This window comes from Budorcas taxicolor, chromosome 1, assembly GCF_023091745.1.
Source record: "Budorcas taxicolor isolate Tak-1 chromosome 1, Takin1.1, whole genome shotgun sequence".
Taxonomy (NCBI): Eukaryota; Metazoa; Chordata; class Mammalia; order Artiodactyla; family Bovidae; genus Budorcas; species Budorcas taxicolor.
The window spans coordinates 43077275-43094766 of NC_068910.1; the positions used below are offsets into that span (position 1 = coordinate 43077275).

At 49.7% G+C, this 17492-nt stretch overlaps 1 protein-coding gene across 1 annotated transcript in view; it reads right to left on the reverse strand.

Moving 5' to 3' along the window:
* Positions 1-17492, reverse strand: part of SRGAP3 (SLIT-ROBO Rho GTPase activating protein 3) — a 248508-nt gene that overhangs the window by 49378 nt on the left and 181638 nt on the right. Inside the window, exons 5-10 of the mRNA XM_052635588.1 lie at positions 16303-16488; positions 11951-12079; positions 10255-10476; positions 8641-8742; positions 5850-6047; positions 1702-1786 (exon numbers count right to left, since the gene is read on the reverse strand). Coding sequence (XP_052491548.1) covers positions 1702-1786; positions 5850-6047; positions 8641-8742; positions 10255-10476; positions 11951-12079; positions 16303-16488 — 922 coding nt within the window. The remainder of the gene's footprint in view (positions 1-1701; positions 1787-5849; positions 6048-8640; positions 8743-10254; positions 10477-11950; positions 12080-16302; positions 16489-17492) is intronic.

Here is a 17492-nt window from a genome sequence, read left to right on the forward strand (position 1 = left end):
GGTCTATTCTGAATGTGGCCTAACAGCTTCAGAAGCCCCAGGTCAGCTCCTCTGCTCAAAGTTAAGCCTCATACCAAGCTCCAGGGCCACCAGGACTTGCTCTAAACCACCTGTGCACTAAAAATGCCACCTACTATATCAGGGAGGCTGTTGTGCCCATCAACCACTACAGCCAACTGTGACGGACACCCCCAAGGGAACTCAGGATGGAAACACTGTGTCCACCACTGAATCATCAGACGCTGCCGCCACCAGCCCTGGCTCCCTGCAGTGGTGCACCCTGAGGACACCAGGATGAGAAAACACAGGATGCTGGCTCCAGAGAGCTGAGGCACATATCAAAGGAGTGATTTCAGTGAGCCCAGACTCTTGCCCCTTCCCATAAATAGAAGAGCCCAAATTCCTTCACTTACAATGTCAGGTTTTCTTTGATTAACACCAATCCTTTGGTGTTCTGACTACCTTGTCTTTGTTGCAAAAACTCCTAAGTGTCCTGGTTCCTCACTTTGCCTCATTCCTCACTTTGCCTCTACAGAACAGTCTCTCAGAGTTTATCTAAGATACTGCATCCTGGGCTTAAGGCCTCAGTTTTTTCCACCTAATAAATAAAATATAATTTTCAATTCTTAGGGTGTGCCTTTTTTGTCAGTTGAAACATCCTTGATCTTGAATGGTTTCTAGTTCATGTCCTGGTGATCTTTCCATTCAACATTCGTTCAGTGACTATTAATTGAGTGCCTGCCATGAGCCAGGCACTGTCCTAGGCACTACAGATAAAGCAGTGGAGAAAACAAGCAAGGAAGTTCCTACCCTGGTTGGAGATAAAATGCTATCAGGTGTGGAGGTGTGATCAATGACAATAAGCAGGTGAACGGATGATAAAGAGGTTGAATTCACATGACGACAACCAAGATGAAGAAAATCAGACAGAGAGAGTGTTGGGACAGAGGTGGTGATCCCCTGAGGCTGGGACAGCAGAGTCTCACTGAGGAAGTGATATCTGTGCTGAGCCAACCACACAAAGATATGGGGTAGGGGGCATTTCAGGCAGCAGGAACAACAGATGTAAAGCCCCTGAGACAGGAATAAGTTGGACGAGCTCTGAAATGCAGGAGGGAGCTCAGTGCAGCTGCAGTGCAGTAGGAGAGTGGAGGAGAAGTAGATGAGGTTAGGGTAGCACGTGGAGGTCAAATGATTTCAGGCCTCATGTGCCACTGAAACAGATGGGACTTTATTCCAACAATTGTTGGAAGCTTTTCGGGAGTTTTAAGTCTAGCGCCCAGGTCCCTCAAGGACCACGTTCTGCCTTACATGTGTGAATTCTTCTTGGACCTAGAATCCTGGCCCGGCATTCCAATAGTATTCCTGGCAAACAGAATCTGCTAAAAAAGCATCAGTCCAGAGCCCTGTGCCCTGGATCCCACCCTTAACCTATTGGGGACCCATTATCACTTTTTCTGGGACTCTTCCCCAAAACTTAAACTCAGACTTGTGTTGGCCCCACAGTTTCGGCAGCCAAACTACACACCCCCTCAACATCTGTACCAGTCTGTTTCCCCAGCTGGCTTGTCCCAGTAGGTGGCCCCAGTTCCAGGCCTCATTCTACCAAGTGCCTGGGATCTCCATCTGTAACAGCTCAAGGGGCCACACAAGACCCAGCGGGGAGGACCCTCCAGCGCTCACCTCCACCGCTCAACTCACCTTCGCCCAAAGTCTGCTTGAGTAAGTCGTGCTTGGCTTGCAGCTTAGTGATGAGGTTACTGCCGTTCACATACTCTTTAAACTTCTGTAAGACACAGGCACAAGGACGTTACAGATTGCAGGGCCAAGTCCTGGCATCTCTGCCTCTGTAACACATCTCGGGGTGGGAAGCCACCCTCAAGGCCCCAGGCATGGGTGAAGCAGGGAGGGGTCTCCACATCAGTTCCATCAGGTCCCCCCCTCTGCCGAGCGTGGCTGTCCAGCCCTATGAAACATTTCAGGTCAGTTTCGGAACACAAAGAAAGCTGGCAGAGGTGGGGGATGGGTAAAGTAAAAGGGGCTTTTGTCACGTGAGGATGGCAGGAGCTGGGGCAGAGGGCTTTTTTAGCGATCAAAGTTCCTCTGTGCTTCTGGGCCAAGGGCGTGCAGCTGAGGCAAGAGCGTGTTATCGGATCTGTCAGAGAGGAGCCTCAGAACACGTCTTCTTTCATCTGGCTGAGAACTGAAGGAGGAAGGGCACTGCAGGCCTCTGGAGACATTCCCATTAAAATAACCCAAACTGCACTTCGGGGATATGATTTTCTTCTTTTTACAGGTGAGAAAGGTGAGGCTCACACAAGAAGTAATTTGCCCAAAGTTCCTGGGATCCAGGCTGCCTCCAGTTCAGGGGCCTGGCCAAACACAGTGCAATCGGGTGCAGTCCAGGGAACAAGGCACCCAGAACAGAAACACATTTACCTGCCCCCAGTTCAGCACGGCCTCAGCCACGCCTCCACACAGGTACCAGCTTCCCTTGGCCCCCCTCGCCCCGCGTCGCCCAATCACAGGCTGGGAGCCCTCTCTGCTGGGCCAAGAGGCACTATTGGCATGGTCCACACCAGTTCCCTTCTGGATCCCTGGTGCTTACAGCTGCGCCTGACATGTAGTAGGTGCCAAGAAATTCAGCTGAACCCCTGACCTGGCGGCACTGACACACCAGAGTAGGAGCAAGACAATGAGCTAACAAAAATGTAAGTAAAATATACAATAGGTCAATGGTGGTGAACTCTAGGGATGGAAACGAGGCAGGAATGGGATCTGGGAGTGGGAGCAGACCTCACTGCAAAGCTGCCATTTCAGCCCCGGCCTAAAGGAGGTGAGGAAGGGGCCACGGGGGTGCACAGGGGGAGGGGGTCTCAGCAGAGGGGAATGCAATTACCAAGGCCCTGAGGGGGAAGGCACAGGGATGGATGTGATTGCCCCAAATCTGCCAGCTACTTTCTCACCAAAAATCCATTCTATGCCTCAGCCAGGAGGCTCAGATGGAGCACAGAGGAGCAGAGAGGTGAGCCTCGGCAGCTCAGGACTCATGGAGCATCACTCTGCCCGCAGAAGACAGGTCTGGGGTGAAGGCCCACATGTGCCCGGAGAAGCCTGAGCTTGGTGAACCCTGCCCCCCACCCCCCGGGGGGTTTCTGGAGGTTGGGCATTCTTTATTCTTGGCCTTGGTCTTTCTTAGCTCCTAGGGCCTTGTCTTGTGGTTGTTAAGTCATCCCCATTGTATCTGTAGATGGTTTTCCAACAGGTATATTTGGTCCTCACTGCAATCTCAGATGATAAATGACGGAAGCATCGCTGTTCTCATTCTAGGCAGAGGGAGAAACCGCTTAGAGTGGTGGCCACTTCGTGTGTGACCTTGATCAAATTTCTGAACATTTCTGGGCCTCATGCCTTCCTCAGGGTAAAGTGAGGAGACTCATGGTGCTTCTTCCAGTGTGGTGCAGGCACCAGCTGGGGAGAGTGTCCACAGGCAGATTCCTGCTCTGGACTCCTGTGAGTCTAACCCTGGGAGGACACCACAGAGGCCCAGGTGTCCTCACATTTCCAGGGTGCCACCTCAGGGAGGGTAGCAGTCTGGGAACTTGTGCTTTCAAGAAGTTTCTGACAAAATTCAAAAACACACTTCCATTTGATAGTTACTCACCGAGAGGCTCTCTGGATGCTTCCAGTAATATCGCCCCCTGATTTTATCCTGTGTTCAAGAATTCACCATGAAAGCTGGAGCTGAGGTGTAAGTAAGTGTTCTCTCATCCTGCCTCAGTGCCCCAAGCAGGTGGAGCTCTAACCCCAAACTTGTAACTCGTGCTTTGGTGGGTGACTCACTGGTTAGTATAAATTACAGCCTGGGGCTCTGGGTCCCTGACTACTGCTTCTATGCTTCACCTAGGCTTCATGCGTGAAGAAAAAAATACCATCAATTCATACTGATGTTTGCTTTAAAAGGAGTGATACATCCTTAAAAATACCTAAATAATGTCACAGCATCAAATCATGAGATGCACTAGCCAATCAGGTTGACAACTTGAATATTCAAATCAAAGTACAACATCCACGACCTCCATAATGGATGCTGTCTTTTCATTTCAAGCAGGCTGAACTCTCATCTTCGACTCTGCTGCCAAAGTGACTTAATGCCCATCCATTTTCCTCCCTTATCTTTGTAACCTATAAATTCTCTACAAACACCTATGTCCCCATTGGGAGTGGTGAACCCCCGAATTTGGCATGGACTCATTCACTAAGTCTCACTTTGCTTTCTTTCTTGAAAGCAACAAAACTGATCAAGGAAATGGAGTATGCATCAACCACTGGCTTTCAACAGATATTTGATGAGCAAGAAACAGAGCTGGATGTTAAAACTGGGTGGGTTTGGTACTGGTTAGATGAACACAATCTGAAACTGCTAATTAATGGATTAATATCAGCCTAATGGCATGTTATGAACAACTCTGTCTTTGGCCTTGGCCTTGGCCTAGCAATTCCTCTCTTGTTTGTCTGTTTGTTCTAACTGATAAACTTTAAGGTACAGAAGCCACACTTACTGAATCTCTAGACACGAGGTCTGAAGAGACAGCACCTGTGATGAGCACCTGGATAAGGCTCGTGACAGTTGGAGCCATGAGCTGAATCCATCAAGAGGAAATCAACCTGGTAATAAACGTACAATCCACCTAAGGCATCACCTACACATCCCATAGGAGGACGGTTTAATGGCGGTATGCTGAGAATAGAGATTTACCTGATACAAGCTTTAAAAAAAAACACAATAGAATGTAATCTTAGGATGTATGAAAAGAGAAGCAGAGCCCCTAATGTGGAGGGAGGGGAAAGTTTAGCCCTCTTCTGTGCTGGTGACTCCACTGCTGGGAGTCTCTTTTCAGAAGAAGCACTGACAAACAGAACGTGGTCAGGAAAGAGTCGATGCTGAGGCCACGCAAAACAAAAGCTTAAGGGGCCAGATTAAAACAAGTAGATGTGTTTAGCCTAGAGAAATAAAAGCCCAGCTCCTTGCAACCTTGCCAGACTGTCAAGTAGAATTAGCCTCTCTCTGGGTTGCCCCAGAGAACAGAATTAAGATCAATGACCAGAAATCCTCGTGAGGAAGCTTTTTGAAGATAACAGAGATACAGGAAAACATTATAATGTCCATAGCCAGCCACAAGCCAACCAAAACAGTTGTTTGGGGAGGGAGGGAGCTTTTAATCTGGGGCTGTTCCAGCACAATCTGCATGACTCTGGGGCAGGAAGAGGGTGGAATAGGGTCCAGTGTCAGATGGAAGATCCTCTCCAACCCAACACTGCATGTTCTCTAAACACCCACTGAACCAAAGCCCCGATGCCTCTCATCCTTGTCCCTCCCTGGCCAAATGGAATATAAGTAATTTGGGATTTTACATGAAGGGCTGGCAACTCACCAGCTATTTGCAAAAATCACCCAGGGCATTGTTTGCAGAGTCCAGGCCCAAATTTGACACAACTTGACATGACAACCATATACTTAACTTGGGGGTTGTTACTTGGGATGTGCATCTGGCTCTGTCAGCCCTTTTCCTCTCACCCTACTGAGCACAACCCTCTCTGCGTTGTTTCTAGAACAGGAAAGTTGCAATAACTGTCAATCCAAGATCGAGGCTGATGATACCCACTGGTTAGCTCACTTTCTGCACTTCACAAAGCCAAGACAGACACATTCTGAAGAGCATGTTGGAGCAACTGCAGGTCTAACTGACCCATGCAGTTCCTCTGGCTGCCATTAATTTGGGCTGCTCCCCAAAAGTCACTGCCAGCAGGGCTGCAGACAGCAGGTTCTCAGTCAGGATGCCACTTACCGTAAAATAGAACATTTCTGTTTCCTGCTGGTTGGCTCTCCTCTTGGCAATGTTGATCTTGCTCATGTAGGTCTCGGAGGCGGCCGACTTCACAGACTCCGTGGACCGGCTGTGTTGGAAGGCGTCAGAGACGTCAAAGTCCTCCACAGTCAGCATGTCCTGCAAGGTCTGCATGGTGGCATCCAGAGTTTTTCTAACCTAGAGAAACACCGTATGTCAACTAAAGTCCTTTAGTCTCAGAATGTCTGGACACCTCAAAGTCCTTTCCCAATCATTCCTTTATTTCTTCCATATAAAGCCCCCAGAGGTAGGCTGAACAAAGGTGCTCATTTCTGTTAATGGTGATGTGGAAAATAGGGCTGGCACTGGTTGGGGGGAGAAGCCAGGTCACCTAAGCTCAGTCATGTCACGGGCCTACTTCTGGCACTGAGAACCTTGGAGAACACTGTGACCAGCAAGGGACTCAGGTTTTGAGGTCTGTGTCTGTCTGTGGTTACACAGCCCCAGAGAAGCTCCTCCTGGGGGGCAGGGCCCTGAGGAGGGACAACCCTGGAAGCACTCCCTCTTCTCTTCATCCCAAGCAGGGAGAAGACAGTCTGGATACAGGGAGCTCCATTTTCAGTGGACAGACTCTCATACTGTTGGCCGCTGAGCCCACACAAGCCTGACTGAGAAAAGAGAGCTCGAGGAAGACAGCCCATGACACGTACGGTATGCTCGGTCCTCCATGTCCGACTCCTCTCCCAGAACCAAGCGGGACCCCCAGAGGCTTCACACATAGGCCCCAGCCTCCCCACAGCCCTTCAGTGAACGGTACCTAAAGGGCGGACTCGAACTTGAATGGAGGGTGGTTTCAAACACAGTCCTGGGAGAGCCTGCATCCACACTCACTGCACAATGATTGCCACTCAGATCGCGACTTAAAAGTCGCCTCCTGGCCACAACTGCATTCTTAACTTACTGGCTGATATTTCATGTCCTCAATTTACTGTTTGCTTGCTTTTGTATTTCAATTCTCACCTGCCTTTTCTCACCAGAATATAAACTCCATGAGAGAAGGTACGCTACACTGTCCCATTCATTCACTTAACTCGGCACTGGACACAACATTTAGAGTACGTGCTGAATCGGGCTTCGCAGGTGGCTCAGTGGGTAAAGAATCCGCCTGCAAAGCAGGAGACGCAGGCAGGCATGAGTTCAATCCCCGGGTCGGGAAGATCCCCTGGAGAAGGGCATGGCAACCCACTCCAGTATTCCCGCCAGGAGAATCCCATGGACAGGGGCGCCTGGCGGGCTGCAGTTCCTGGGGCTGCATGACTGAAGCGACTGAGATGAGCACAAGCATGTGCTGAACAACGATTTGTTGAATGAATAACCGAGTGACTCAGTTCTTTCCAACACAGCCTCACAGAAGCCCAGGCTCAAAATTAAGTGTTTCCCCGGCCGTGAACAGCCTACCCAGAGGAACGTGTGCTTCACCCTCCTTTCTGTGGTCCTGACTTCCAACCTAAATTCCATTACCATTATTATACACATATACCACATGCTGTTCCATGTAGACAATTTAAGATGCTGTGGGGGAAGACACAGGGCATAAGGAAAGGAAGAAAACACTCTGTCCATATCCTCTTTCTTCTCAGGTTGGAGAAACAAATTCATAGTTTGTCTGTAACCTCCCCAGGATTTGTTCATCCTGACCTACACTCTGGTTCACATCTGTCCTGGTTCCATCCTCTTTCAAGACACAAAGCAACCTGCCCTCTCTGTACGAGACAGCCCCCTCGAGGTCTGAAGACAGGGACCATGACTCTCCGTCTCAGCTCTGACTGCACTCCTCACAGATGGACCTGCCCACAATCTTGGGTGACACCCCCATGTCCTGGTGTCCTCCAGTTGGGTGACATCCTCCCTGCGTGGGGGCACCCAGGCTGGAACAGGAGGTCTCCAGTTGGCCGCATCAGTGCACATCAGAACGGAGCTCCCAGCTGGTGCTTCCACTTGTGCCCACCTGGTGGGAGCCCTGAGCCACCAGCGGCAGGGAGGTGTGCTGGCCACAGTGAGACAGAAGCTCCATGGAGCTCAGAATCTGTGACACATTTAGTGTGCCCTGGGTTGTTTTGCTGTGTGATTCAAAATACCTACTCTTATTTCTGATGATAAAAAAATAACATAAACTCACTGCAGAAAAGAGAGAAAAGCACAAAGAAGAAAACAGATATCACCTATATTCCTGTAACCCAGACAAAACCACTACCAGCATTTCAAAGTATTTCCTTCCAGTCTTCTTCCTACTCCTGTGAATACACTCAGAAATGTGTACACAGACTTTAGTATACCCTGGTTAGAATAGTACTGAACACAGGGTGCTACTTCCTCTTTGCTTTCCTTTAACATCTTGTAAGCATTTCCTGGGCTTCCCAGGTGGTTCAGTGGTAAAGAATTTGCATGCCAATATAGGAGACGAGAGAGACAGGGGTTGGATCCCTGGGTCAGGAAGATCCTCTGGAGAAGGAAATGGCAACCTACTCTAGTATTCTTGCCTGGGAAATCCCATGGACAGAGGAGCCTGGAGGGCTACAGTCCAAGGGGTCGCAAAAGAGTCGGACATGACTGAGCATGCACGCACAAGCATTCCCCCTGCCATTAAAGATTCTTGGCGGGTATGGTTTTAATGGTTGTGCATCTTACAGATAAACCCTGACTTCTCACATCTTCCAAGGCAAGAGTGGACAGCCCCCGAGCAGCCGGGCCTTTGTAACGAAATCCCTCACAGGGTAGTGGGCTCACTCACCTCCTCGTTCTCAATCTTGAGAGTGGCCAGTCTGGACTGCAGCTGGTGGTACCGCATGAGCAGTTCTGTCTGGACAGGCTGCTGGGCACTGACCTGGCACACCTGCAGAAACGACAGCCACCGCCTGCGGTTGCCCCAGGCCCTCGGCACCTCTGCGGAACTGGGCCCGGGCCGTCACTAACATCCCCATCAACGGCTGCGGAAACAGGCCTGGAAAGGTTAAGCTACCTGCCCAAGATCACACAGCTCGTACTGGGCAACAGCAGAGCCAGCCAGGAGGCAGGGGCCGCCCTCTCACAACTCTTGGTCTGTGTTTGCATAGCACACGATGGCTCACTGCTGACATGATGCCATTAAGTGAGACTAACTGGCTAATTTCCAGGCAGGAAGCAGTGCCTAAGAGTAGCTAATGAAAAGAAGGAAGGATGGGAAACAGTGGAATGCGCCCAGCAGGAAGGTGCTCCAGACAGGCAGCCGTGCAGCAGCGATCCTCTTACTGCGCTTCTCCCCACGTGGGCTGACTGAGAGAGAAGGGGGGAAGAGAGGAAGACGAGAGAGAGATACAGTTTTCCTACCCTCAGTCCAGTCAAGGCTCTGACTACCATGGGCTGGGCTGCCTGGTGTCACCTGGCTGAGCTCATAAGAGACAGTGGGCCTCTGTTTTTTAACCCAGCCTCCAGTCACCAGACGATGAGTCAAAGGGCTGGACACGAGGGGCTGGGATGGTGTGGGAGCTGTGGGGAAGTCCGGCAGAAGGCATCTCTTGCAAACGACGGAAGTCGGTAGGGCTGCGAGAGGGTTCAGCTATAGGCACCTTATAAGGTGCTTCCGGGCTCCTCCCCGCTACACAGGTGCAGTGACAGCCCACACGAGCTCCCACCTGGATCCAGAGGCTGGCTGGGTCCCTCTCGCATGTGCCCGAGTGGCGTATCTTAGGTGGAGGGAATGGGGCCACTAGGAGAAAGTTCTGGGCACCTATCCCTGGAGGTAGAGATGGGGAGCCAGATATGACACTGTGGCTGTCCTCCGTTGTTCCAGGGACCAGGGCCTGAGCCCTGGAGAGAGGGAGCGATGACATGGAAAAGCTCAGGAGAGATTTTTATAAGAAGTTTTGTGAAACTTGGGTAACTAGTGTGCTGCTTTGGGGCTAGTGACGAGTGTCTTTTCCCATTTTTTCTTTTTTTTCCAGAACATCATGAGGATGTGAGCAGCACAAGCCCTGAAGGGAACTCAGCTGGCTGGTGTGCTGAGGGCTCAGGGTACTGGAGCCCAGGCCAGAGAGGCTCTGCTGAGACCCCACCTTCGGTGATCCAGGACCATCTGAGAGGAGAATGCGAGATGATGGGCTAAGTGTAGGCGTGGGGCTCCCTTGGGGTCTTCTAGACACAACTGTGAGGGATTTTATGCGAAGCTAAGGTTCTGCAATTCTGCAGGCAGGGGACTTGAGGCACCAAGATTAGGGAATTAGTGGCAAACTCCTCCGCTGGGGAAGCCCACGCGCCAAGAACTTGACCCCAGGCCTCTGAGCTGACATTCTCCTCCCCCCAGTACTCTGGGAGCTCACGGCAGAGGGACAGAAGCAGCCTCAAGCAGGGGCTCCTGGGAGAAGCCTACCTCGTCCCCCATGTGGGGCTGAAACTCAAACTTGAGCGGGGGACAGAAGACCTGGTTACACATGTCCATGACCGTGTGCTTGTCGCTTCGGGAATCGAGGTTGTCCACGGCATTCTCGATAACGTCCAGCCCCTCGTGGCGAGAGGTCTCCAGGTTGTACTCGGCTGAGAGGTAGGTCCGGAAGGTGCGGGCCAGGCTGGCGTGAAAGCCCAAGTCACAGCACTTGGAGAGAAGCATGAGAGGATGTGCGGGTGAGGGTGGTGATGTGGAGAGGGGCCGTCGCAGTGACTTAAGTTACCTCCTGCTCCACAGCCAACCCTTCCATGCTGGAAGCCCTCGTGCACTTCGGAATCTTACCACACAAGCCTTGCCAAAGCCCTCGGGGGGAGCAGTGGGATTACAATCTGGGCAATGACAGTGCTTTTCTCAGCTCCCCACACTCACCGTGTTCTTTCTAATCTCCATGCCTTCACACACTCATAGTATCTGCCTAGAAGCCTCTTCCTTTCTCTTCCTGTCTAAATATTCTTCCCTTGGGTTCCAGTTTAGAGGTCATTTCTTCCAGGAAGCCTTCCTTGATGTTCTCCCCACTCAGAGTTTACACCAGGTGTCCCGTATCAGGGGTCCACATCTCCCTCTACTTCCCGCAGTGTTTAACACCTGCCACTTGGCATTACATTTGCCTCTAAAGCAGCAGGGTGATGCAAGTTGAGATTCACGAGAACAGACCCACTGGCTCTTGTCCCCTGTTGTACCTCAAGACCTAGAGCTAGCAGGTACTCAGTACAAACTTGGTAAATAAACAAATGAAAGGGCTGTGTGAAAAAGCAAGCTGAAAGGGAGGAAAAAGGAGGGTTCCCGCCTTGGAAGCAGGAATGGTGGGCATTTGAAGGCAGGGCCAGGCAGCTCCTTCTCTTGGAGGTGGTGATAATGACACTAATGTGTCCCTTTGCAGCTGAGGGAAGAGTGGTGACTCTGTGACTTCCTGATGGGGTGCACCGGGGCCAGAGGAAAAGGATGCCCTCACAGAGCCTGACCAAGCACCTGCTGGGCCGGATACCTGTCTTCATGAAGACACACCAAGCAACTCCAGCTCCATCACAGCTGACATAGGAGCTGCCCCAAACCTGGTGCTCACAGCATTCCCGCCCAAATCTGGTTGTCCCACCAGTGCGTTCTGCACACCTGGCGCTCAGGAGCCAGTGTTCCATTTTCCTTTTACTTCAACTGCCTGATTTCTCCCAACATAACATCCCCAAGTAAAGCTGATCTGCGTAATTCTGTCTCATTCATTATTTCCTTCCCTATGTCTGGAGGACTGGACCCCAGGGGTGCTGAACATATAACCGTCTTTACAATCGTGGGAAGTCCCCAGGGCATGAACTGTGTACAATCACCCCTCTATCCCCCAAACCAGTAAAGGACCTGGTGTAGAGGAAGGTGTGCCTGGAAAGTGCACGCTGAACTACAGTTGCCCAGCCCAAATGTGCAAGAGCCGCCAGAGGCCCACTCCCACTCAGGGAGGTAGAAGCCACGGGGTGATACTCCTCTCTCAAATGCTCCCTGCTTGTCTCCCCCATCAGGGCTCCCGGGGCCACCATCCACCCCACACGTCAGCAAAGAACAAGGGCCAGCCCTCCCACAGCTGATGACTCTCGCCAGGCAGGTCATCAGCGTAGACACCCCAGGAGCTCACGTCGATGAGGTCGGAGACGTCGTGGATGTAGTATTTGCTTATGGCCGCGTTGGTGGCTGCCAGATTCAGCAAGTAGTCGTTCCGGGCCTTGGTGCACTTCAGCTTGTTCTCAGAATATTTTGCCTGCCTCTGGAGGAAGGAAAAAATGGATGTGAGAGCAAAGCCACTGATGGGAGGGATTTGGGATTTTCTACATGGCCAGTATCTGCAGTCAGCCCCTCATATGGCCCTGGGATGCCTTACTCCACGTGCTGGGTGAGTAGGATCTAGACCCCGTACTCAGAGAGCTCCACCTTATACCACACGTGTGCAGCTGACAACAGCACTGCTGGGTAAGCTGCAGGCTTTTCCTGGGTTTGCCAGAGTGGAGTGTAACTCACACCTCCAGGGCCCCCTACTCAACATCCCCCAGAGGCTGCTCAAACCCCGATGATGGCCTGTGAAACCCTCCTGACCCGGCTCTTCGTCCATGTTCCCATCCTTTATGAGGCCCTCCTCTGTCCAGCCTTTAGAGGCCAGGTCACTCCTGCCTCTAGACTCAGACTCCTTCCCTCCACATGGCAGGCCATCCTTCCAGGTCCCTGCATGGCCTGCTTCTTAACGTTATTCAGGTCCTTAGCCACGGTCACATGCATCAGTGTCCCCGGCATCTTGCCTGCCCCTTCCCATGCTCTATTCTGCCCTATTTTTCCCATTTATTTAATCTTTATTCAATTTTTAGTGATTATTTTAATTTTTAAAAGACTTTTTTAGAGCAGTTTTAGCTTCACAGCAAAACTGAAAGGAAGGTAAAAAGACTCTGGGCATGCCTCCTGGCCCCCACACACTGCCCCCCAACCCTCAGCACCCTCTACCAGGTGGTACATTTGTTACAATTGGTGGACCTATACTGACACATTGCTATCACCCAGAGTCTACAGTTTACCCAAGGGTTCAGTCTTGGTGTATATTCTGTGGATTTGAACAAATGTATAGTGACATGTTTCCATCCTTACAGTACCAGAGCAGTTTCCCGGCTGGAAAAATCCTCTGTGCGCCACCCGTTCATCCCACTCTCCCACGTAATGGTTGTAAGCACTGATTTTTTTTTTTTTTAATGTCTCCAGAGTTCTGCCTTTCTTAGAATGTCATATAGTTGGAATCATATAGTATGTAGCCTTTTCAGATTGGTTTCTGTCACATGCATTTAAGGTTCCTCTATGTCTTTTCATGACTTGATAGCTCATTTCTTTTTAGTGCTGAATAACATTCCATGGTCTGGATGTACCACAGTTACTTAGCCACTCAACTACTGAAGGACATTTTGGTTGCTCAGTTTTTTTCATGAGTACTTTTCACCACCCTAAATGATATTTTTTTTATCTCTTTACTAACTCGCTGATTTCCAGTGTACCCTGTGAAGTCAGGGGCTTAATGGTCCGTGTTCATGGCTGGGTCTACAGCACCCAGAAGAGTCCCTGCATATGGGCAGCATGAAGTGATTGGCACTGGCTGGATGTGAGTGGTGAGGTGAGGTGGGGTGTGGCAGCCAGAGGTGCAGTCTTGACCCAGGCTGAGCTGGACCGCCTCCCTGGGAAGCTGCTTCTGTCCTGGGCCCTCCTGGGCAGGAAGCAAGAATGAGTCCGTGGGTTGGAGAGCTGTCTCTTTGCCCCCTTCAGACAGATGAGTCCCACTGCCGAGGAGGAAGACAGCCTCCTTTAAGAAACAAGGCTACTTCCTACCTAGGCACTCTCAACCTTCATTCCTGCAGATCACGTTCTCCTGTTTAGCAGAGACACTCCATTGTCAGCCTTTTAATTCTCCTCAGACATCTCTTCTGACCTTTATTCGGGGTCCACTTATTCTTGGAATGTCTAGCAACAAACTTTTGGTAGTCACACCCTGAACCAGCCACACACCCAGCCTCCACAGAGAATTTTGATATTCTTGGCCCATTTCCAGGGGGTTACTATGACCCTGAGACCATTTTCAGCCCTTCATGGACTCATAAAAGTTTATACCTGGAAAGGATCTTGAAGACATCCTAGTTTAATTCATCCATTTTATAGGTGAGGAAATGAACATTGAAGAGAAGTAGGTTGTCCAAGAGCCAAATGATTGATTAGCATACAATCCTGAACTCAAACTTAAGCTTCCAGACCTCTCTAACCAATGCTGTCCCTACCCCTCTATAGGTCCCCTTATGTTGTAGCTCTAGTTCCCTGCCTGGTTATCTTACTTTTGAAAGTCTATTTCTAGTGTATTCTCAGACATACTGTATCAAAGTATATTCCCAGAATATTGTATCAATACAGCCAGCACCACTATCTAAATTTAGAGTATTTTCATCACCCCAAAGGAAACCCTGCACATTAGCAGTCACTCTCCATTCTTTTCTGCCCCAGCTCCTGACACCCAATAATCTGCTTTCTGTCTATATGCATTTGTCTACTCTGGACATTTCAAATAAACAGAATCACATAACATGTGGTCTTTTGTAACTGGTTTCTTTCACTTAGCACGCTTGTTTTCAAGGTTTATCCATGCTGTATCTGTATTCATTCCTTTTCACGGCTGAAGATTCCATTATAGGGATTCACCATATTTTATGCATCAGTTGATTATTTCTACCCTTTGGCTATTATGCATGAAACTGCTATCAAGTTCCCAGAGTGGAACTGCTGAGTTATATGGTAACTATATGTTTAACATTTTGAGGAACTTTCAGACTATTTTCCAAAGTGGCTGTACCAGTTTACATTCCCTCCAGCAATGTATGATGGTTCCAGTTTCTCTATATCCTTACCAACACTTGTGGTTATCTGACTTTCTTTTTTTTTTTTATCTGACTTTCATATTTCAGCCACCATGGAGGGGGTGAAATGGCATATCACTGTGCTCTCGGCTTGGAATTTCCTTAGTAAAGAATGATGCTGAGCATCTTTTCATGTACTTATTGGCCACTTACATATGTTGTTTACAGAAGTGTCTATTCAAATCCTTTGCCCATTTCTTAACTGGGTCGCTGCCTGTTTATCGTGGAGCATATTTTTCCTTGGCTTTGGAAATGACTCTGATATTTTATTTGCCTCTGGTTACTTTTCCAGCTTACCCAGGTCCTGTTGGATTTTATTTCCACTCAGTCTCCTATAATGAGAGCTGTAGGATCATATAATCATCAGTCTCACAGAATTAGTCTCATAGAATTAGTCTAATAGAAACCCAAATAAACATCTGATGCAATGTTTGGCAAATAGAAAAAGCTCATAAATGTGTGCTGATTGTATGGAATGAATGAATGCAGAGAATTCAACAAGAACATCATAGCCCTTTAAGAAGATAGGAACCTAAGAAGTAACCTAATCTAGGATGAAAAACAGCAGGATGCACACTGCCCCTTTAAATTCCCTGGCCATGGCAGATGTCATTAACTGATCACCATACTATCTTTAAGTAAAGCCTTGCGGGGCTCACAATCCTCAACATAAGGCTCTGGGTGCATGTGTGCGTGCTAAGTCACTACAGTCGGTCTGACTCTTTGTGACACTACAGACCACAGCCCACCAGGCTCCTCTGTCCATGGGATTCTCCAGGTGAGAATACTGGAGTGGGTTGCCATGCCCTCCTCCAGGGGATCTTCCTGACCCAGGAACTGAACCAGTGTTTCTTAGTCTCCTGCACTGGCAGGCAGGTTCTTTACCACTAGCGCCACCTGGGAAGCCCAGGGCTCTGGGTAGCCACTACCAATTGATGACAGTTCATATGAGAAAGGAGATTTGTTGTAATCACTGTCAAATTTTAAAACCAAAGTTCAGAGGCTTGTTATAAATGTGGCATCTTCAAAACTCAGCCTGTCTGACTCCAAAACTAGCACTTTCACCATGTCCCACAAAAGCACTTCTCCAGCATCAATACACAAGGATTCTGTATGGCCCAGCTTTGGCCTGGCAGTGGCAATTTCTTCAGAATGGTTCTTTAGCTGGTTCCCAGGTGTTGGTTGGTACCCCAGTGCTGTTGCCTCTTGTTGGGACACATTAAGGCCCAGTCAGCACCCCTGGCCACTAAATCGACCTCCAGGGCAGGCTCCACCCACACTAATGCCTGGTGATTCTTGCCAGAAGATGTTCCCTGCACAAGAGTCTCATCACAGTTCAGCTCTCCAGCCAGCTGAGCTTCTCTCCTTCTGCTGACCTTGGCCAGAGGCCTAACAAGTGCTAGCAGAGGCATGGCCAGCCCTGCCTCCACCATGGCACTGCCCCCCCAGGGGAGCAGCTGCCGACAGCATACTCGGGGTGCAGAGCGGGAGGCCCAGGCTGGAGGGAGCTTGACCCCCCGCTTCCTGCCCCGTCCCAATCCCCAGGGCCTCCGCTCGCCTTCTCCTTCATCTTCTCAATCTTCTTCACAGAGCTGCGGCGCTGGGGCCGGTCCTCATGCCGGAGCAGGTTCATGCTGAGGTCTCCCGACTTGTTGAACTGCTTCTCCTCCTGCTTCTCGGCCTCCTTCAGCTTGCTTTCCGCACTGATGCTCTCTGCGTGGTACATGTGGTAGGTTTTCATGACCTGGGGACACATGAGCACAGGCAATCAACAGACTGTTACAGCCCAGCACGGGTGGTCCTTAGTGCTGCCAACCCCCTTCCAACTTCGGTGTTCTGGTCAGCTCCGCCCCTGCCCTCTTCCCATGACATGCTCTGAAACCTCTAGGCTCTTCATTTTTATACAAGCTGTTTCTGAGGACTGGAGGTGATGACCATCATCATTAAGGCCTTACTGAGTGCCAGGAATGAACCAGTAAAGAGGAAATTAAAGGGCCACCGCAGCCCCTGAGCTTCTAGGGGCTCTGGGAAGTGACGTAATGAATGTGGCCTTCCTCAGCTGGCCCCCCACCAACCCCGCCCTGCCAGCTGTGTGGCTTGCCTCCCATCCCATCCCAGTGTCATTGGAAAAGGCTCTCCTTAGGTACTCGTGGGATTTCAATGGGATCATCCTTCTTACTTACACACAAATCATTTTCTCAGCTGTTTCCTTGAGTAAATTTGGCCTGCAAATGGCTCTGTTCCCAAAAGGAATATTATTGGGTAACCTAATAGATATTCTATGCTCTCAGAGATAAACTCATCCTTAGCTACTATAAAATTAATTCCTTTAAAGAAAATTGCACTGTGCTACCCTAATTCCATATTAAGAATTAGATATTGCTATAACAAGGGAATTTTTGAGTCAGAAGAAATTCTACACATCATCTACTCCAACCACCAAGTTTTACAAACAGGAAAACTAAGGTGCAGAAAAACAAAGTGGCTTACCCAAGATCATACAGTATTATCAGTATGGTTTCCAGACTTTATATCCATGTGATTATCTTAAGAATCAAGATACCGAACACTCCCATCACACCGACAAGATCCCTCGTGCCCCTTTCTGGCCCGTCCCCAGCACTTACCCCAGCCCCCTGTAGTCACTGATTTGCTTTCTGACACTGCAGACTGGTTTTGTGTGTTCCAGAACTTCATATATATGGACCTGTAGAGTATAAACTCTTCTACAACTACCCTTGCTCACTC